Below are 24,402 nucleotides of genomic sequence, written 5' to 3' on the forward strand. Positions count from 1 at the left end.
AAAAGGAAACTTACTTCAAATCTCTCGGCGTCGTTCTAATAGCGACATACCACCACCACCAGTTGAAAGCGAAGAGGTACACAACCACAAGTACAGCCAACACTATCAGGCTAGTCTGCCAGTCCTGGAACACCCAAGTCACAGCCACGGCAGCAGCCAAGGCTCCAAGTGCAAGAATCATGGTTATGATCTTACACCACGAAGTGCCCGAAGAGTCGTCACTATTTTTTCCTCTTTCCAAATCTGCACTGTTCGATTTTGCCTGTCATTACAAATAAATCTAATTAAGTAGTGACACACGGCAACAAACAGCGTTGTTATCATAAAACATTTTGTAATTCCGATTAGATAAACCTAGCGTTATTAGACTTCGCGCCCAGAATACTAAATTTACATTAATAGTTACTTCCGCTGTATAAAGACCGATTTGTAAATAATTATCTATATTTATTAATAACATATGTAGTTTGCTTAAATCGATTTTATTTTAAATAATAAATTTTATATACACACCTCATGTGTCTAAGTGTACTTAATATTTCTAACAGCACGCGACTTGGGTGATTATATTCGTAATTAAAATGATCAATTGATTTATGTTGTTATCTAGCTTTTACTCGCGGCTTCGCCCGCGTGACTGGGATATGTTTACTGACTGGGATAAAAAGAAGCTTATATCCTTTTCTATCCCACATAGTACGTGTATACCAAATTTAATAATGATGAGAGGAGAGAGAGAGAGGAGACGGATTGCTAGTAATGCGGACTACCAGTTCCATCGCTAGCAATATTAGGTCGACCTCCACATGGGGACTCCAGTGGTGACCCCTAGAAACAATCGTGTTGAATTTCAGATGTATTCGTCACGGTGAGCTAACTGACCTGTCTGTTAATTCTCATCTATCATCCCTCACTGGGGCCCCGTCAGCGTAAACCGTTAGCGTAGACGAGGTTAACATTCAATTATCATCCATTAAAAAAAATCATAATGGTTAAGTGTAAAGACGCTATAAAGTAACAAACAAACAAACTCATTTACACATTTATAATATTAGTAACGTTTTTATCATTTCCTAACCTTTGACAGTGGATAATTTGTAGTATAAAAGTGCGAGCACTTCATAAACTCGCAGATAAAGTGTAATTATTTTGATAACAATCAAATTGTGTATATATTTTTCCAGCTTAAGTAGGTAATTAAGTACATAAGGTGCTTACCATTTATTTGCGTCATTTATTTATGCATCGCACTATTATTTTTACATGTATATATATTGCGTCTATACAAGTTCATTGGAAATAAAAATAATTTAAAAATATCCAGATTGAAATATATTTCTCTAATTCATGACCTTTTCAATAACTTTTCCAAAATGTACTCAGTACATGAGTATTTTTTAATGTGTTTTTTTTTAATGCTGTTTTGTTATACAAAATATTGTATTTGTAGAGATAAAAGTTGAGAAAAATATATAGGGTTACAAGGATTATAATTACACATACATATATTATTTAAATATTAATTTAATAAAATTACGCATTAATATTTCTTCATCATTATCCATTAACCATCCACTGCTGGACATAAGCTTCCCCCATAGACTGCCATAAAGAACGGTCCCGAACCACCTGCATCCACTGACTCCATGCAATGTATTTTAGGTCGTCACTCCATCTAGTAGGGGGTCGTCCTACACTGCGTTTACCCGTACGCGGTCGCCACTCGAGAACTTTTCTTCTACATAGTTTTAATTCATCAAATCAGCCGTACAGATACAAAATTATTTCGATAAACATATGAGTAAATACGTAGCGCGTACGTTTTACAACTGTTGAAGCTACTTCTGTGTACAAGTATTCAATATAAATTATGCAAAACATTTCCACACAAAAGACTGTAATGTAAATAATTTCAATGTTGATTTTCAATGTTCACAGGTCGAAAAGGCACAGTTTATGCTTAATTTAATATTCAGCGTATAATTCAAATTAAAATAGAAATACTAATAAAACTTTATAACTGAAAATATTCACTAATTAGGTATACCTTTTTTTTCTATTTTTTTTTAACGATCAAACGTTGGGAGTACAATAACAATTATTACATTATTATCTTAATTAATATATCCAAGTTGCGTACTTACTCATTTTTTTATACAACTTAGCAACGCAAACAAGCTAACGGGACACCTGATGGAAAATGGTAACCGTCGCCTATAGACATGAACATTATATATATACAAATTATTAAGTAGTTGCGTAAGTAATCTTTATTTATTGGATTAAAAAATAAAAACCTACTTACCACCTATTTTAAACATATTACGAATATATTGTACAATAAAATACAATAAAATATGTATAATACATATAATACATACATATAATAATAATATACATACATATAATAATATATATACCAGAGACTTTGTACAAAAGTCGATTGCTTGGGTACCTCTGTCCTATTCGTGTTTCTACCGTGAAGCAGTGTGTTGCATGGCTGTGTTTCGGTTTAAAGGATGGGATATGGCATGAATTTACAGGGTACAGAGGAATAACACCTGAGTCCTCACGAATGGCAACGCATGGGGGGTATCATGGGCGAAACAGAATACTCTGTTATGTCCATGGTACTGCTTATGTCTATAGGCGACAGTTATCACTTTCCATCAGGTGGGCCGTCAGCTTGTTTGCCATTCTAAGTTGTATAAAAAAAAATACAAATTAAAATTAAAAATCATCATTATATCAGCCGTTAACGGTTCGCTGCTAAATATAAGCCTCCCCTTTAAAGGGCTTTGCCAGTAGTCAACACACTTGACAGACGGGTTAATAACCGCAACTAGGCAATGATAATGTTTTAAAAGAGATATTGTTACCCATCCCTCGACCATTACGTCGCCTTTTACGACACCCACGAAAAAAAAGATGTTAACTATTCTATACCGGAACCACACAGTGAAAATAAAAAAAATAAATATCTGTTATCACTTATGGGGGTAGTTAGGTGCAATTTTTGACAGTTACCATTATAGGGAACTGATGAACATAGCACCCAATATGCCCAAATTTTATAGCGCACATTTGAATCCAACGTGGCAGGGAGAAAGCTTACCGTAGTCTCTCAAATTGATTTTCTTTTATAATGGTGTTTACCATCGCGATTATTAATCAGAACTATTAATAGAACTGTTTATTGATGGAAGAAAAATTTATAATAATGTAAAAAATACGACTCACTATAGAAATTTGAAAAAAAAATTAAAGTTGTATTTACCTGTGTGTTCTTGTTTGTATCAGTCTTGTTCGCGTTATTGTCGACAGTGACGTTGTACTTTGACATCGTAGTGTATGTTACTGAACTTACTAAAATATACCTAACTTATTGTTCGCAATAAGTTATTACATTAACGTTGTTCTTAGATCCCCACCGAACGTCATTCTTGTTACAATATGATTTGCTTATATATTCTCATAGAAATACCTGGAACAAAGATAGAACCGATTAAATAGAATTGAAGTAATCTTTATTGAAATAGACATGTTTACAAGCTCTTTTAAATCGTGTTTTTTTTTATGATAGTACTGTTGCTTTCGGGATGTTGTTATCTGCTGAGAAGAACCCGCAAGAGAGTCTACAGTTACTCTTTTCAAATTATTATGTACAAGATATCTTTACATATGCATATCTCCAACGTCTACCTTGTCTGTTAAATCAAATCAAATATCAATTGTTATAGATATTAATTGATAAAACAGTCATAATATAATGTTAATTTAATATATAATTTGTTTAATCTAAAACTGACCATATATTTTTAACATTAATATAATCATCTATCCTGTAATATATCTTTTTAAAGAGAGTTATTTTTACAGAAGATTTAAGTCGATTAATATATAGTACTATATCATCTAAACTTTCAACCCTGTAAGGCAGGTCATTTACATAAACAAAAACAAAGAAAAGAACCTAAAATAGAGCCCTGGGGGTACCCATTTTAAATCAGCTCCTTTTGATTTTATGCCGTCACATTCTAATTTGAATTATATTTTTTTAAATATGACTTGATACATATTTTGCTTACATATAAGTACAATTTACATTATTTGCGGGATATTTTATTGAAAAATAGCGAATTATTTTTAAAAAGTGACCAACACCTATAAATATCAATGACAGCATTACAAAATAAAAAACCGGTCAGGTGTGAGTTGAACTCACACGCCGAGGTTTTCACATAAAAATATATAAATGTGAGATAAAAAAAAAAGTTGATTACATTTATCACACTAAATAAACACCTAATAATAATTATTATTAATACTACTGTTCGTAATTTGAAATAAAACTGGACTGTATAACTTTGGTTTTGGAAATTTTTTGATAATTTCTCAAAAATTGCTAATCATAAATCGTTTTAATTTTCCTTTAATATACCTTTACAAACTGTAATTACTTCAGATTTTTTGATTCAGACACTTTGAAAACCAGGGGGTGGGATATTTTTTCCCATATTTTATGATAACCCACTTGGACTAGTAGAATAATTTTGAAATTTTGAGTACCCCTTCTGCACTTCCTAGTAAAGAAAATAAAATTATATTTTCAATTATTTCCACTACAATATATGAGGGCTAACAATACATAACTATTACAAATTTCAAATCGATAGCATTACCTGAAATATAGCATTGTAACAGACGGACGAACAAAGTTGCGCCATAAAAGTTCCTTTAAATCTTTTTGCTACAGATCCCTAAAAGTAAGTAATTTCTCATTTATAAAAGTGGAGAGGTTCGTTAGTACCTAAAGAGGAGTAACGGTCCCATTGCTAGAAGTAACCTATCTATCAGATTAACCTCCGCCCAGTATCCTTTGGCAACCATCGATCATTCCTCACAAAATGCTGTTACAATATGCTTTTAGGAAAAAATACATTAAATATAAGAATCGTAATTTGTAGATATTATTGTAGATATCAAACTACAGAGATAATTGGAATAGGTAAGTTTACGTTTTTCATGGGATTACAAAATATATTAAATACGTGTCCACGTAATTTGTAAAAAATCATCAAAATTAAGTACTAGTATTTGCATACTTTGGCTATAATCTTTGGAATAATATTGAGTTTTCCGCGTTGGTACTGGTATATTATATAATATATTATATACCATATAATATACTGGTATAATAATAAATAAATTTGTAACTAAACGTGTTTAGAATATCAAACCAGAATTTAAACAGCGTCTAGCGCCTGCACTATTATAATATCATAAACGTACACCTTCGACAGTGGAAGATAACGTCTACGTTCACAATAGTTTCCTTCAGTCACAACGTTTTTTCAACGAACATTAAAAGAGGGAGCTTTGCTATTAATCTGTATTTATTATGAATGTGTTACATGATTACGTTGCCAATTTGAAAGGGTGTTCACCCGTACAGATCCCTTATTAATCTTATGACTATTAAGGCTGTTTGTTTTACCTTGCAAAGCAAATATTACTAGATTCGTACCAAAATCTTGATGTAGACAAACGTTTCAGCGTTCTGTATTCAAATAGGTATTTGAATTTAGAATAATATATATATATATACGATATATCGTCAGTCATCAAAAAATTTTATCACTATTGAGTTCATTATTTTTTGAGGAGTAAATATACTTATAATAGAACAATACCAGTATTATTCCCATACAAGATTGAACAAAGAAAAGAACTCACGCCACGAACATGCATGACGGAAACCATCTGTAATGAAAGTGAGAGGCAATGGCCTTTTGACTCTATATAAAAACCGATAAAGTTAGTGTATATACAACAACACTTTGGATTCCGTATAGATACTTGAGGAATGTGTTTTTCTGTACACGACCAGAATATTTAATTTGAATAGACAGACATTTATCAAAACAGTAAAATATATTGTGGTTATTTGTAATTATATTTGCATAATTATTTTTCTTGATGAATAAAGTTTATTATTGCATTGCTTAGTTAAAAATTGTTGATACATAATAAGGTAATAAGGATATATTTAAAAAGATACAGAGTTTATGTTTTTATTTTGTATAATATTTCAATCCCAATAATTCACGGATGCCTAAATCGCAATTTAATTTTAATTAAAATTAAATTAAATATGTTTTTAGCATATATGTCACGTCTTACTTCTTCTGTACATTATATGTATATGTATATATATATATATATATATATATATATATATATATATATATATATATATATATATATATATATTATACTGTATTTATATATATATATATATATATATATATATATATATATATATATATATATATATATAATAAATTAGACCTATCACGAGTCTGTCTTAAAACTTTCTTTTACAGGTCTGACTACAAAAATTATCTCTTATTATATAATATACGAGTAATAAATGCTAACAGTAATTTACGTATAAGTAAATGACCTCAATCATATAATATAAAATGACCTCTTAGCATTATATTTTTAAACAAAATAAAAACATAAAATGCAGGGCTCTGACGTAATGTACTTCTATAAAAAACCAATGAAAGTGTAAATTATAATTAAAACGTAACCCACTAAGGGTATTGTACCTGTATTCCGCTTAAAAACATTTTCCTTCATATAATGATAATATGACGTCAATGTGGTAACATGTTGAACGGAACAGGTATTTACGTTCAGAGTAATTCCTTTTAACCTTTCCATTGCAAATAAAATCGGTCATAACGTAGATACAAGAATAATATTGATTCTTAGGACAGGATGTTAAACATCTCTGATTGTTTAACTAAACGATTCGGTTACGAAACATACCAAGCCTTTGGTATTTCCTAAGCAAAAAATTTCCCGAAGTATAATTAGTACAAAGTCGATTTTCAATTATTTTGTTAACTAAATGTTTATATTAATTTGCATTGGATAGAAATTAAGTGCATTTATAATTATTTTAATGACGGGCTTTTGTGTTTATGACATAACGGACAGAATTGTCGTAAATTGCGAAACCCTCAATGCAGAACATGCAAACGGTTTTTGTTTGTATAGGCTGTATTGTAGTAAATACCATTATTTATTTATATGCTTTTGTACATTCACTTATAAAATACATAGACATTAGGTTATACTAAAATGTACAAAGGCGGACTTATCCCTTCAAGAGATTTCTTCCAGTCAACCTTGAGAACTGTAAAGAAGAGAGTACTTTGGATTTGTATGTAAAGCGTAATATATACGATACATAAATAATATGTCTTTCATTCACTAAATATAAGAATAAAGACCTAAATATTTTGTATTTAATTTCTAGATTATTTATACTTGTATCTAGATGGAATGTTAAATTACAAAAACGGTCAACCAACTATTGGATGACGTGTTTTTTTTTAATAAAACAAAGCACGCTATATTTTGATATTTCTATTCAAGCACACATGACTTTATGATAAAAATTAAAAACAAAAATAAAATGAAAAATCTTAAGTTAGTTTTGGCGAAGAAATTGTAAAGTGACTCTATCGAAACATTATAAATTTTAAATTAACCTCCATAAAATATCTGATTAATATTAATCAATAATTCTTCAAACTTTCTGTAAAGCGGTTTACGATAGCTTCTCGGAACTAATTGATTTAATAATAGTTCTTATCATTACCTACCACTTTAAATTCAATTCAGTAGATTTTCAGTAAATACCAATATTATTTTGTGAATTTTTATTTCACACAAACCGTTGACGGTCGCAAGTTTGTTTTTGAAGGACAAAATCCTCCTTTGTATTCTTCAAGGACTTGTTAACGACTTCGTACCCATTGACTTTATTATTATTATGTATTTGTTTTGAAGTAAAAAATGCATGAACTATATAAACCACTACGAAATTTATATCAATAATTTTATATTACCAGGTGTGTCATATACAGATATGTACGAGTATAATGATACAGAATATCTTAATTTTATATTATCTGTAATATATGTTAAATAGATTTAAAAATACATATTTTTCATATACTATAATATATATAATGTACAAAGATTTAATACTATACCTAATGTAAAGTAGAATTTCGATATATATAATATAAATTTATTAATTTAGTTTATTCCTTTTCTTTGAGGACATAATCAGTTATTTTTTATAATTTCGTCAACGGTTGACGAGTAAATAATGCCATATAAATGCATAGCGTTAATTTCGTTATAGATATGAAATTTAAATAACTAAATAAATATTTTATTAACTCAATTATTTTCTCAAGAAGAATAAACATTACAAAACTAAAGGTGGAGTCTACTCAAATACAACAGATCAACGATTTAGGTTCTTTCCTGATTTCATAGCGAAATAAGTATATAAATAGGGTACACAAATTAAATATCGAGTCTATTTACTTGGGCTTTATGTACTTACTTAAAAGGTGTTTTGACTAGAATCATACTGCATACAAACTTCATGTTTCAAGCATATATACTTATTAATGCATATTGACATTTTTTTTTTAATTTATTAATTTTATAAATCTGCGCAGACGATAATCATTAATACCTAATATCTACTAAGGAGAAAGTCTGATTTTGCCTCACAGGAACACGTGGACCCCACGTACACAATATTTAATTTATCTGCACAAAACAATGCTAGGGTTGACAATATAATAAAAGTTATATGACTTTATATATCAAGCATTGAAATATACTCTGTTATCAATGTATCTTTAACAATGTTATCAGTTTATTAGGAACAATAATCATTAAATTATCAATAATTAACAAAATGGTCCAAGCATGTCGTTTTGGTTATTTGTAATGGATATATTACAGTACATCTACATTTAATTGAATACAATAGTCTATTTGTAAAGTTAAATTGGAAGCCCTACGCAATGCTCAAAGCAGACAGAAATTCACCTTCTGCATTGACGCGTCCGTAAGTTCGACGTTGATACACATTAATTCAATTTTGACCTGTCACTCTCGCATACATTTGGGCAGTATGAAGATGGTCCATTTTTATTTATTTAAGCTGGTTTTTACGTCGTACTTATTGCCCATCGTATAGGTTGTAACCTTATTATATATATATATATATATATATATATATATATATATATATATATATATATATACTTGTGCACATAATATATTTTAACGTATATTTAATATTATTAATAAATAAAATGAGTTTTTACGCATTAAAAAGATGCAACAATTATAAAACAAAATAAATATAAAAGTTTTAAAGAAAATATTCATAAATATTTATCACGCAAAATTGTATGAAAAAGTTTGGCCCATTTTTCTTGAAGCATTTCTATGGTGACCCTCTATTTATATAATCTAAGGTAGCATTGCACAATTTCATGTTGCACTTTGATTGAGAAAATATGTACAGAGTATTGTCCATCGTCTACACAGGCCTTAAGCTTATATAATTTTTTACTAAACTGCAAAATGAAAAAGGTGATATAAGTACTACATCCGTATCATTAACGCAACATATAACCTAAACGACTTGACGGATTGTAATAAATGGGAGTTTCGTCTTAATTATGAAAATGTTTTATGCTAATGACAGCAGTAAAAAGTTAATATACTGTCATATCTATGGAGTCAAAATGTTTAGTAGACTTCTATTATGAGTAAATACTTAGAATTTTTTTTATTATACTTTAAATGATCCCTTGTGATCATTCTTTTCCAGTGAGTGTCGTAAGAGGCGACTAAGGGAGGGAGAGGGATTGGCAGCAGCATCGCTTTTAAAACATCTCCAAAGCCTAACTGCGGTTGCCAATTCACGTGTTAACTACTGGCAAAACCCCCCAAGGGGGAGGTTTATGACCACCAGTGAACAATTAAAGGCTAATATGATATGATGATACTTAGAATGGCAAACAAGCTGATGACTTATTAGACGGAAAATGGTAACCGTCACTTACATACATGACCAGCTGCATGGATATTACAGAATACACAGAGATGGCCATCCCTCATACCGTTTACATTACAGGATATGAAAGTATAATACAATTCCTGAGGATCAGTAATTTGTAATTTCACTACCATATCTCACCCTAAATTATAATAGTACGGAACACTTAGTCGATAGTTTTAATCACAATTGTCTGCACAATATATATGATAAAATATTATATATCTAAGATTACACAATATTATAGAATAATATTATACAATTTTATATTGTAATTTTATATTTTATAGTATAATATTATACAATCTTAGATACAGATAGTAAATATTAACATCGATGCATTTTATACCTTTCAATTTCGAAATTATAGATGCAGTGCTGTCGAAAAGTGAAAGTGTATGTGACTTCTGTTTTCATTTTGGTAAAAAGAATGTACGTACCCGAAAACGAAATAAATTTTTTACACTATTTTTATATAGACGTATTAATTTTTTTAATAATATATAATACAATAATTGTTATCATAACACGTGTAGTATATGTTAACTCAATTAAAAAAAAAAACACTATACTTTCTGCTGTGAATCAAAATTTTCTTATGAAATGAAAAAAAAAAGAAATAAAGCTCTTTGCTAAGTGATTTTGATACTCGCCATAGTAAAAATCTAGATTAATAAATATTATTATTAATGTGTTTTTTTCATTGTAAGAAAAAAAAATATTCCGAAGGTAGTAAGAAAAAAAAAATATTATGAACATAAAAACATTTTACATTGAAATATATAACACAACACGGTGAAACCTGATAATTACACTAATCTTATCAATATTCTGATCGATATCCCGATCTTTGAATAACCAAACAATAAAAACCTTTTAAAAGATCGTTTCTTAAATTGAACCGACCACAATCGAAGCCAGGGCCTTAATTGTGTAATGTACACCGTACTTTCTGCGCCACATAAGTCTAGATATTTTGTAAACATATTTTTAAAAACTTACATTTCATTTATCAATATGTCAGTTGATTTACCAGTTCAATTGTACCGGTTGTCCTTAATAAGGGACATTACCAAGAATGACAAAAGAAAATTAAATATTTCGGATGCATGTTGCAAAATACATACATTTTACGGATATTATACTACTATAATATACTACTAATAACTAAATGCAAAAATGAATTTGTCAATATTTAATTGTTAGCAACGATAAAGTAAGCGCCTGTATAAATTGAATGAGGTAGATTTAAGCAAAAAAAAAAAAAAAAAGGGTATAATAAACTCTTCAAAAATTTCATGCTTATATAGGTTTAAGGAAATGATATTACTAGTACTATAAAGTTACAAGTTGTAAAAAAACATTACTCACATGCATTCGTAAAATCCATCTGCTTTATATGCGTAGTACGTACGCAAGTCAAAGACATGTGCGAATAACGGCTTTGTCTTAAGTACTTGGAATAGGTAATTTATTATGAGTTATGATAACCCTCCAATAACTGTTACTAAGTATTTAAAAATGAATGTTTGTTCAAGTATATAGCTTTATACAATTGTACATTATAAAAGTACACAATAACAGTAAGTCTACTACAATTTTAGATAAAAGGTAGCATAGAGATACTTGGATTGGTGTCTTGACGAAAGAAATTGGATAGTAGGTAGTTAGCAAAATATTCATGATTCATTTAATAACTGTAAAAGTACACAATAACAGTAAGTCTACTATAATTTTAGAAAAAAGGTAGCATAGAAATACTTGGATTGGTGTCTTGACGAATGAAATTGGATACCTAGTATTTTTTTTTATACAACTTAGAATGGCAAACAAACTGACGGCCCACCTGATTGAAAGTGCTAACCGTCGCCTATAGACATGAGCAGTACCATGAACATAACAGAGTATTCTGTTTTGCCTATGATACCCCCCATGCGTTGCCATTCCTGAGGACTCAGGTGTTATTCCTCTGTACCCTGTAAATTCACGCTATATCCCACCCTTCAAACCGAAACACAGCCATGCAAACACAACTGATTCACGGTAGAAACACGAATGGGACAGAGGTACCCAAGCAATCAACTTTTGTACAAAGTCTCCCTCTGTAGGTAGTTAGCAAAATATTCATGATACATTAAATAATAGAAATATATTAGAATCTATTTAATATTATTGTTATAAATTGAGATATCTATCTACCTAAATTATATATCTACGTGCCTGTTTACTACTTATGAGTATTTACTTATTTATCTTCTGATTTCGCCTTTCAGATATAATATTTGAAGACTGATATGTTATGTTTCCATCGTCGTCTACTTTTTTGCAAAGTCTCTCTCATCGGTTTTTCTAATGACGTGCAATATGTAATCAATGTTAGTGGTTATTTAATTACTAATTACAACTATTAGGGATTTATTAATGGTTTTCTAGTAATAAATATAGAAATTTGCCTGTAGCCATCCGAAGGTCGTGTCATTTATATAAAAAAGATACACATACGCATACCTACCAGTGATTATGATAATTTTCGATAGATTATCTTAATGCTGCGTATTTCAGGAGAATAATAATATAGAATTTGATTTACCTTTCTTTTTCATTTAATTATTATTAGCTGTACATCATAAGTATTATAGTTCCATAGAAACTGAATATTGTATTATTGTGCCAATGATAACTCTGTCGATCTGTGTGCCTTGCTCACTATTAAACGAAGTTAGTACTTGAAATTCTCATAAAATATTTTGCGTTGTCAAATAATTCACAGAAGTAGCAAACAAGCATACGACCCACCTAATGGTAAGCGATTAGCGTAACCTATGCACGCCTGCAATATATTACGCGTACGTTATAAACCCTCTTTACGCCTTTTTTAAAAGTACTCCATACTGTAGCCGCTTGCAAAATCACAACAGGGAGTCATTCCATAACTTGAACGTTCGAGGGAAGTGACATCTCTGAAACCGCGCCGGACGCAACCATCCAGGCACCAAGGTATGGGAGTAATGTAAAAAGATAAGGTTATATCGTAACTTAGTACATAGGATACTTTATATACTAATTCTCGCGGGTAAAACCGCGGGATACAGCAGTTAAAAATACTTGGTCCATACGAAGTGTCAACGATTGTCAACGCAATACAACGAGGGTACACCGGGTGACGCAAGATGTTGCATTCGGCAGTGGACCGTGCCGTCAAGCCGTGCAGTAATAATAGGCTTCAACCTCTATATTTTTATAACTCTAACTGCGAATAGTATGCGGTTTTACAATCACAAAAACTTAAAATTTCGTCACACATAATATGACAAGTATCTATTTGCTGTATAATATTTTTTTAATGGATAGAGATAATGGTGCAGCTACCTGTGTTAATTGTAAACAGTAGCAGGGCACCAGTGGAAAATGCAACTATGGGGATGAAGTCAGGTCAGTTAACAATTAACTAACATGTTTAAGGCCTAATATCTTTCCGCCTTAAATACCTATATAACATATATGTTTATTGAATTTTATCACATTGATAAAAATCTTAAATTATCTATATTTACTAATATTTACCTATAGTAAAGGGTGAAAATTTACAGCGCCATCTAGTAACTAGTAGTAGATACTTAAATATTTTTTTGTAACTCATAATGGTATCAAGCTAAAACTTTGTAATAGTGTTTAGGATGAAATTTCAAAATATATTCTGTTGTCTTCATATATATAGATAATGCAGTCACAGGCTCGTTTTAATGTTTGAAATGTAAATAATAAAAATTTAAGTTTTCGGCTCCTCCATTATATCTAAACATACATGTTTACCAACGCTTTTAATCAAAATCATTTAATCTACTTAAAAAAAAAAATAAGAGAGTATGTTTCAAAAATACATACAGAGTAATTCAAGTAAGAATTTAATAAAATATAGCCTTAAAAATGATATTTCATATCAACCTGTCCACTGCTGAACATAAGCCTTCCCCATAAGGGGGATTCTGCCAGTAGTTACCACGCTTAGCAGACGGATTGCCAACCGCAGTTAGGCTTTAAATGAAGTTTTAAGAATAATGCTGCTGCCCATACCTCGATTATTGTATTCATTTAATCGCATCTTAGGACACCCACGGAAAAAGAAGAGGTAGCCTATTCTTTGCCTGGACCACACAAAAATGATGTTTACTGCATATTTAATAATTATAATGCTGATTATAAATGATATTTATAGTCTATATCATCAAACTACTCTAATTATTATTGTAGTTTCATGGAACAATGCACAAGAATGGCGTGATTATACTATATTACATGTACGGTTGATATCCATATAAAAAAAAATACGGACACGGTAAATTAATCTGTCCTCTATCGTGTCGCAAGTCTTCGTTATATAAACAGAAACAGCAGCGTATGAAGAATATCATAGACTAATCTGTGATTGTTGTGAAGTTGCTCGTGTCTTTAGGCGATGATTATCACTATGGATCAAGTGGGCCATCAGCTTGTTTGCCTTCTCGAGTTGCATAAAATTTTGCGCCGCAAAATAAAAATTACAGTCTCTGTTAACAATCCCACTATATTTAAGGACGTTCGTGACATTTGCTTACCGACATATGGCAATATTTTCAAAAACACTTTATAAACTTTGCCTACAGTTTTCAATATTTTTGACCGGTTATTTAAAAAATATTCTATCGAACTAATTCGCTAGCGAACTTAAATGTTAATCATATGCAATTGATTTAGTTGGAAAAAAATAAACTTGAAAAAATTCTAAGCAAAATATGAAATTTTTAGTGGTATATTTACTAGTATATGTAATGTATGTACTAGTAAATGCATATGTAATGTAGTATAAGTATATATGTATGTAAAATCTCTGAAATCATCAAGTAAAATAATTAATAAACGTTTTTCGTGTTATGAAAAACGGTCGAGGTCATAATGAAAATCAAATACAATACTACCTCCACTCGTAAGTAAAGACCTTGTCCGGTTTCAGGTTTTTAGTAGTAATATTAAGTTTAGAGCTAATTGTACACACATATAGGTCTGTACCGCGACTTCATATGCGTCTACACACATTTTTTTTATATTTAATGTACTGTTTTGGTTTCGTTACTATCTTATTATACTATATAAGCATAATCGGAAAAATTATATCAAGCCGAAAAAAATTATCAAAATCTGAAATCTTATTTTTACCTACACACATACTAAATCGATCACGCGACTGCGACTTGTGTGGAAAGTTCAAAAATTATTTTGAGATTTGGAATTTGTTCTTTGTGACAAGTTGGCTAGTTTTATAAAAATGTATATTCTAATATAACTAATCACCGAATTTTGGTTTAATATAAAGAATAAAGATGTATAGGAAAAAAATCACAAAAAAAGACAAAAATACCGATAATCGCCATTGGAAGTCTATAATAAATTTTAATTGTCTATTTACGTCTTGTTCCATAATCTGTCGTCATGAATATTTTGTCATAACTATATACTTTGCTAATATAAATACCTATTGTCATTATAATCATTCATTAATCGTGTCGTGATAGATAATTAACGTAAGTAGCTACGTATTACTAATTACTATCCGATAATATTATTATCTTTTCAGAGATTGTATGTTGAAGGTCCTATGATTATATTTAAATATAATTTGCAGCTTATCTTATATCCTTATTCGAAGGTTATACTAGTTGTATCCCACAGCTTCACACGTGATCATATTCTAATATTGAATAATCCAAAACCTTCTTCAAGAAATGAGCTATTGAATGCAAAAAGAATCTTTCAAATTCGACTATTAATTCCAGAGACTAACGCGTACAAACAGACAAACAAATTTCCACGTTATATATTAGTATTTACTTTCTTTCACCTACGTTTAATGCAGATTTTATCCGCGACGATTATATTGATTGCTATTTATAAAAAATAGCCAATAATTTTCTGCATCCTAAACACTGATAGAATGAGACGCTGAGGTGTAAAGAGAACAAAAAAAAAGCAAACTAGGACTAGTTTTTAACTACGACTTCCTCCGCATTGATTGCGTTCCACAAAAAAATTTAACTTGTGACAAAACCAAAAATTTTGATTTTAAAACTAAACCACTGAATCGATTTTGATACAATTTCTTTGGAAACATTCTATAAGTAAGTAAGGAGCCGATTTGGGCAACTACTGGCCAAAGCCCCCAAGGGGCTTATATTCAGCAGGTAACAGTTAAAGGCTGATATGATGATAATGAATTTGTAAGTATGTCCTTTCATACAAAATGAAAATGTTTCAAATCGATTTATAACTGACAAAGTTATGAAGCAATGAATACAAAAAATACAATAGAATCGACAACCTACTTCTTTTGAAGTTGGTTGTTTTTTTATGGGTAAAAATGATATGGTAACCCCGCCTGCGCTAGCGGAGCACCAGTGGAGGGTGATAGATGAGAATGAAAACAGGCCAGTTAGCCCATCATGATGAATTCGTCAAGAATTAACCATGATAGTTTCCAGGGGGAACCGCGATGAGGTCGACCTGGTTGGGTATATTGCTAGCAATGGGATTCTCAGTCTCCATTACTAACATGAAGTTGGTTGTTAAGTAGCTTATGTCTCTACGTCTTAAACTCTAATACAAGTAAGTTGAATTTCATCTTTGCGTCCAGTTGAACAGTGAAAACCAAGAGATAATAAACAAACAAACTGACATATTATTATAAAAATACAGATTTTAAATATATGTATATAGAGTAAACATTATTTTGAGACGAACCACTTGAAATCTACGATTAACTGATATACTTAGACCTTGCATTCGCTGGAGATTCTATTATGGTCAAATAGTACTCTATTATATAAAAAAAATATAAACATATTTATTAATACAGAAAACATGTGATAAGTATACGAATCAGTAGTACAATCAGTGGTAATCATCACGTGTTGAATGATGTTGTATGTACATTAAACACGCTAACTAGTTGATCCATGCTCCTAATACAATTCATTCACCTTCATTTAAGTTGTGTATATGTATATACATAGACAGAATCATATGATTCTGTCTTTCCTTTAAATATATTATAGATTTTATTCACTATCACTTGAGTACTAAACTCATAATAACTATTATTCTCTTATATTGAGTGCAAATAAATATTATAAATCCATTTTTTTAAGTAGTCAGAAATTTTTTTACTACTTACAGTAAATAACATATTCTATAACCGTATTGAACGATACCCATCAGCAATGGTGAGGCTTCAGACTAGTAATACGAAATTAACGGTAAATTTAGTAAGTACTAGGTTTAAAAAATTATATACGTAACATTAAGAATATTTAATTATTATTCGTTAAGTATCAATATATTAGTTCTTCCTGATTTGGTCCAGGGTATTAAGATTTAATTGAGCGGGATTGAGGCTGTGTCTTTTCCAGACGGATATACCACTTTTCATGTCTGGTTAAACAAACTTACTTTTAAATTTATAATCATAAGGGTCTTCGACGGGTTATCTTTATTTTATTGTTCAAGGGTTAGTAGGACAGCGTTGATATTATAAGAAAATTATAGCACATACATAATGATCAAATGCAAGTATACATTCTGTACTAGGTTATTTTTGTAACTTGAAACAGGAAACAAGCTGATGGCCTACCAGAACATGACATGAATAGAAGCACTGACATCCCATACCAATAGGATATAGGTAGATTAATACTTAAAAGTATTGAGTCACGTTATCACATGTATAATTACTAATTACCTCCTACCGTAGCTGCAAGCGACTGATGCGATAATACTCAGCTCACAACCACACATTCACAACACACTACCACGTACTGAATGCAATATTTAGTCTTGTCATAAGAATAATCTTGTATTGTGGTAATTTCTAAAGTGTTGTTTCATAATATTTTATTATGCGACTCGATATATATAATACTCATCTATCAAGTATCTAATTAGTACAACTAATAGACATGATAAAGCCACAAATGGATTTATTATTAAATTTTTTTGACCGTTTATAGCTACCAAAATTATTTTATAGTTTTATTATTATATTAACCGTTAACTATTCAATGCTAAACATAGACCTATAAGGGAGGTTTTGCCAATAGCTGCTACGCTTGGCAGTCGGATAGACAACCACAGTTAAGCTTTGGTGATGTTTTAAATAGGACACTGCTGCATATCCCTCGGCCATTAAGTTATTATTATTTTATACTTTTAACATAATATAACCATTTGCAGTACCATAGTACACCATTTATTAAAATCGCCACTATTACATTTTGTTTCAGGTTTGACCTACCTGATGCAAAGTGGTAACCGTCGCGTATAAAGATGAACAATTCCATGGACATAATAGAGTATACTTTGTCATGCATGATACCCCTCATACGTTGCCGATTCTGAGGACTAAGTGTTATGCCTTTGTACCTTGTATTTTCACTGCCATATCCCACCCTTCAAACCAAAACACAGCCATGCAAACACAATTGCTTTACGGCAAACACACGAATGCTTATAAGAATTTATATTTTAGTTATCCCAAAATTTTTATATTTTATCGTACATTCGAAGAACCAGTGGGCGCTTTATAATTTAATGTATCACGACACGATATCGTTCTATTTTATCGTCACGAACCAAATTGATTTCGATCTATAACAACCATTCAACCTAGATACAACTAGAGCTGGTGGAACAGACAGGAATAGACATCTATGCTCTGTTCCAAGCAGATTATGTGAAGATCTCTTTACTATTGTCGTAAGGAAAATTAAGATATAGACACACCTCACCTGTGACAAAGTACATTAGTGCAATTAGTAAGTACGCTGTAACTATGAAGGCTGTGATACCTGTAGAGTATCATTTTGACAGCTTCCAAAATATTTTGCAATTATTACCTGTATCATATCATTATTTACGTGCTTAATTGTAGATATCTAATCTAAATATATGTATGCTTACGTTAGATATATTTTGCAAGATACACGCGATATCTAATAAAATAATTATGATTAATGATATGGATTTACACTTTGATTCTACAATGTACTTAATATTAATTTACTTACAAAGTACACGATACTTTTTTTATATACAAGGCCAATGAAAAGATGTGTATATTGAAGAGGGAAATTTTAATTTAAATTCAAAGACATGGAAATACGAGAAAAGTGAGTTTGACACGTTTTCAACTAACTTTTATATAATAATATACCGCAATTTTTATATTGTCTGGATTTTCTTTCACATTTGTCTCGCACTAATTTTGTGTAGATTATAAACACTTTTTTATACTATAAAATTTGAAAATGTGCATTACAATGCAGCCATTGTTCAAATTTCCACACTACGATTTGTAGAATCGATTGTCCACATTTATTTCTCTTGCAGATATTCCATAAAGTAATAAAGTGGAATAAACTTTTTTGGCATATCCAAAGGATGTTATAGAGAACAGCAGAACAATTTAAATTTTAGGCAAATGAAAAGAGCTTTTAAGTTTTTTATTAAAGGTTCTAATCCAGATTACGCAATGATATACCTCACAGCAAGGCACTTTGGCATTAAAGAGTAGTTTACATTTAGGTGTCTTTATATCAGAAAATTACCTAGAAACAGCCCCCAATCAAATAAGAATACAGGAAAAAAATTATATTATATGTAAATAAGTATATATACATTTGTTTTTTTAAGTGACGTCAAGTAAGAGGAACTGAATTTATATCTTTTTTGTGTAATTTCTTTGCTAACTCGGAGCCAATTTTGATGATTGTTTTTGCATTTAGTTCATTTCTGTATTGTAATTCCTCTATTAATTTTATCATAATTAAAGAAGTAATTGTTTGTGGAGCAAAATCTTAAATAATGACAGTGTGTATTTTAAAATTTACTTTGTATCAATCATTACGTTCCATTATTCATTGTAGTGCCTACTCTAATAGGTTTTAACTTTCATAGCGCCATAATAAAGTCTCTAACTCTCAAATCATAAATGTTTATATAATATTACGTGTATTATAATGCACCGTGTGACGTAACATAAAAGAAGGTAAAATATTTCGTTTAGATTTCTAGATTTTGCTTATTTTATCGAAAAATTTCACTTGTTATCTCAATCCACACCATTATGACATTATCATAATTTTTATATAATTCACATACTTAGATAACATAAGGGATTTAGTCGTTTATTTTTATCATTGTTTTCTTTATTTGGTTATGACTGCAAACCCCACATGAACAATATGATTAAAGCGCGCTAAGACCATAAAGTAAAATAATACTTGTGATCTATAATATAATGGTCCGCAGATCCCGAGGTGCAGACTAAAACGTACCTATAGTTTGCAAGGTTTCAATAGGGATGAAAATGCCCGTATGCATTATTACAGGGCAAAGTGGACGATAATAGGTAAGAATAAATCAGATGGGCCATGGTAACGATCTGGTCTGGAAGAGTTCGCTCTTAGCGATAATATTGTTTTCTCATTGTGATTATTTCTTGTAATTATTTATAATAAGTTTACGATTTTAATCTTTTGAAGGAAACAATAAAGAGTATCTATCTATCTATCTATCATCAGTAATTTACCACGATGGATTCTACTGAAAATGATCAATCTAACAGAGTATATTGCTGCCAATAACATTGTTAGACCTTACTAACAATCCAAATCCCCCAGCATTGTGGAGATAAAAAAGTTTGATAGAGGGTTATTGGGTAAAAAATGCTTAAGTTATGAGGTTGTTAGGTTTAAAACGCTTGAGATATTAGGTTAAGGTAATTGAATTATTAAGTTTTTGTTTTATTAAATAACATTTTTTTTTTATGGGGAAATCTCTCACTTCACAACTACGCTACTGGATAACACAACTCGTAGAAGCTAGAAATTAACTACGGCCTGATAATTATGTTAAACACCACCATTATAATGTATGTCAAATTGTTTGTACATTTATTACGAGTATGTTACAGTAGTTATTATACCAGTATCCGGTTCTTAAAACTTTGAATAATTAATACCTGGTAGGAGATTGATGCCAAGAATTAATGACACTTATTTCAAACATTTAACGAATTATTACTTCTTACTACCTTATTAGACCAAGTAGTGGATTAAAGTTGTTATAAGCGTGTAAATAGGGACAGTGAATTACTATGCCAGTGTTTTAATAATAATATAAACGAAGTTTAACCCGCGTCTAAAAGGTCAAACACTTTACCAGTGCGATAAAGAACAAAGTGAAATGGTGACGAATGCCTCGACTATATTTATTAATAACACTATTAACTGCCTTTACTTTTTACTTATATAACATTTATGAACGTTTTTAAAAGATAACTAATCTTTTTATATAACATGAAATTTAAAATACTATGAATTAGTAGACTGGTAAACAAAATTAATTAATTTATAGGATAAAATGGAATAGTAACCCTGTCTGCGTTATCGGTATATGCTGGCGAGGTACCAGTGAGTGATCATAGGTGACGATAAACTTAGGTTAGTTGGCCCATAGTAACAAATTCATTAACAGTGACGGTTACTGGAAAATGGCAACCGTTACCTGCAGTATCGCTAATGTATTACTAATTATTAATGTAATCTATCAATATATTTGAAATAACTTCGTGTTTGAAATAAAAATTATTCACTGTATTATTATTAATATATTTATATTACTATTAATATATTAATAATAATACCAGAGGAAGACTTTGTACATTTGTACATTGTAAAAGTTGATTGCTTGGGTACTTCTGTCCCATTCGTGTTTCAACCGTGAAACAGTTGTGTTTGCATGGCTGTGTTTCGGTTTGAAGGGTGGGATATGGCGTGAATTTACTGGATACAGAGGAATAACACCTGAGTCCTCAGAAATGGCAACGCATGGGGGTATCATGGGCGAAACATTATACTCTGTTATGTCCACGGTATTGCTCATGTCTATAGGCGACGGTTACCACTTTCCATCAGGTGGGCCGTCAGCTTGTTTGCCATTCTAAGTTGTATAAAAAAATATATATTACAATTAATTTTAGTAAAAAACGTAGCTTGGTATGTACCTAACATTTATATACGCCACTGATAGGTTGTTCCATAAAAGTTATTAATACATTATAATAGACATAGATTTCAAATGAAATAATAATAGACACACAACATATCCTTACAATTTGTAGTATTTTTTCTTCTCTTATTAGTATAGTACCATAGACATGTTGATTTACTATAGAGACATCATAGGTAAGGAGACAAGACTTAAACTATATACTGAAATTTTAAAAAATGAGGTACTTATGTACATCATTTCTATATATGTCTCATAGTAAAAGGTCCATTTTCCTAAAATTATATATCCTGTCTCTCACTATTTAGTATCTAAATAAGTGAATATCGTTTATGGTTTTAGTAAAATTCGTGAGAAAAATAAATAAATATAGGTGTGCGCTGTCGTGCCTTCGGGAAGAACAATTCTAATCTTACTGGGGGGAAATATATTACAATATTACAATAAATAATTGATTATAATTGTTTATTGTTATTACAGACTTAGGTAAAAGAGGGTAAAAGTTTACATTATCGTTTGCATTTAAATAAATTATAAATCAATATTAATGACTTGTAAATTACAGTTAAGTGAATATTATTAACATCTCAGTCAATTGTAAACAAACGAAACGTATCTACTGATAACAGAAATGAAAAATCTAACTGATAAATATTATTCTATTATTTATTGATAATAAAGATATTATAATATTTGATTTTACGAAAGATTTAATAGTCGTATAGTTATTTGCAAATAAATATTTATTTTTTAAAATATTAATATGATGAAAAGACTATGTAAAATATATATCGACCTTCTCAGAATAGTAGCAGTAGCCATTGGTCATCAAAATTTTTGAAAATTTTATTATCCCTCGTCACAACTACCTAATTATCTTATTATTATTAGAGATAATTTACTCTATAATATTTAAGTTTTTTTTATATAAATTAACTAATATTAACAGATATAACTATTATACTTATCTTACTAATAATTAAAAATTAGAAATAATTAGGTTATATATAAATATTTGCGATAACAAAATGAAAAAAAAATAACCATGTTCACGACTGTAATCTCAAATGGGGTAGTCAGAGACCCGTGGACTAAATACTATTTGATTCGCATTTGTTACTGTGAATTTTATTTTTTTTTGCATCAACTATAATTAAAATTATTGTTATTATCCAAAATCTTATTAAAGAAAAAAATATTTAGAAAAATATATATATAACTCACAAATTCAACCAGTTCGTATTTATTTTCTGTCACCAATTCACCACTGTACTTTTCTTTCACCGTGTTCCAAATATAAAACTTTATTAAAGTTTTATATTTTTTACAGCACGCGTAACTACGCTTTGGAAACCGAACACACCGCCAGCGCCGTCGCGTGTTTGCGAATCTGTGACTGTGTGAGCATTGACATCAAAGAAAGGAAGCGCGGCCCGATGGATCGCTAACTGCAAAACTTTGGTCTAAGCACTTATATAATAATCACACTGTGATTCAAAGGCGCTTCTCTCCATCAGTGTTGAGAAGTTAGAGCCAATATAAAACCTTCAACACTGACTAGAATAGAAAGTCTTGTCGTAAAGTTGTAATAATAGTAGACTTATCTATTGATGTGATATTGATGTATGACCATCTCGACTCTCCCCATAATGCATCTTGCAGATTTCTTCTCTCGCAACTTTGTAAAAGAAAGTACTAGTGTTCTGTACTAACATGTTTATATATTTATGTATTTTGACGATCTTGATGGTGTGACGGTTTAATAAGTACACTGTCTTAATTTCCGGTGTTAATTACAGAATCCACTAGGGTTCTGTCTGTATGTATTATAAATAAATATATATTAGGTATTATTGTTGTAATAAGTTACATTTTGATGTTAACATTATTATTTATATAGTATTATATAGTTTTACATCCTTACTTTTTTATAATAGGTACTTATAAAATTTATCTTCCAATTGCAAACTCTTATCACGCAAATCGTCATTTTATTCTTTATTTATATTTATCACCATCATTATCATATCAACCCCTATAAAGGAGGTTTTACTAATACGAGTAGTTGCCACGCTTGGGTTGGCAACTGCAGTTAGGCTTTTGATGACGTTTTAAGAGGGACGCCGTTGCTTACATTCATTATATTATAAGCAATATAATACTTTCAGGCTTACATATACTCCCTACCTATGAAAGAATGTTATCATATATGACCTTAGAATATATCAACCAATAGCAGGTTAAACGTTCTTTTGAAGGTTTTTTCTTACTTGCACTGATCGAGACTCCATCTAGATGTATATGATCGACGCTTCCTACAATGCCTATTACAATACATAGAAATTACTTTG

General features: G+C 30.2%; 1 protein-coding gene across 3 annotated transcripts in view; it reads right to left on the bottom strand.

Annotated features, from left to right (window-relative positions):
• The window catches only part of LOC113516677 (long-chain fatty acid transport protein 4-like), a 37,905-nt gene extending 14,445 nt beyond the window's left edge, over window positions 1-23,460 (bottom strand). The window contains exons 1-3 of one of the 3 annotated variants that reach the window (XM_026901133.3): window positions 23,276-23,460; window positions 3,278-3,484; window positions 15-262 (exon numbers count right to left, since the gene is read on the bottom strand). In XM_026901133.3, coding sequence (XP_026756934.1) covers window positions 15-262; window positions 3,278-3,343 — 314 coding nt within the window. In that variant the 5' untranslated portion in view covers window positions 3,344-3,484; window positions 23,276-23,460. Of the gene's footprint in view, window positions 1-14; window positions 263-3,277; window positions 3,485-11,326; window positions 11,537-17,723; window positions 17,741-23,275 lie in introns of those variants that run through there. The other 2 variants (XM_031907889.2, XM_031907888.2) reach the window with 2 other exon arrangements.
• Between the last annotated feature and the right edge of the window lie 942 nt (window positions 23,461-24,402).

This window comes from Galleria mellonella, unplaced genomic scaffold (genome assembly GCF_026898425.1).
Source record: "Galleria mellonella isolate WM207_F2 unplaced genomic scaffold, CSIRO_AGI_GalMel_v1 utg83, whole genome shotgun sequence".
Taxonomy (NCBI): Eukaryota; Metazoa; Arthropoda; class Insecta; order Lepidoptera; family Pyralidae; genus Galleria; species Galleria mellonella.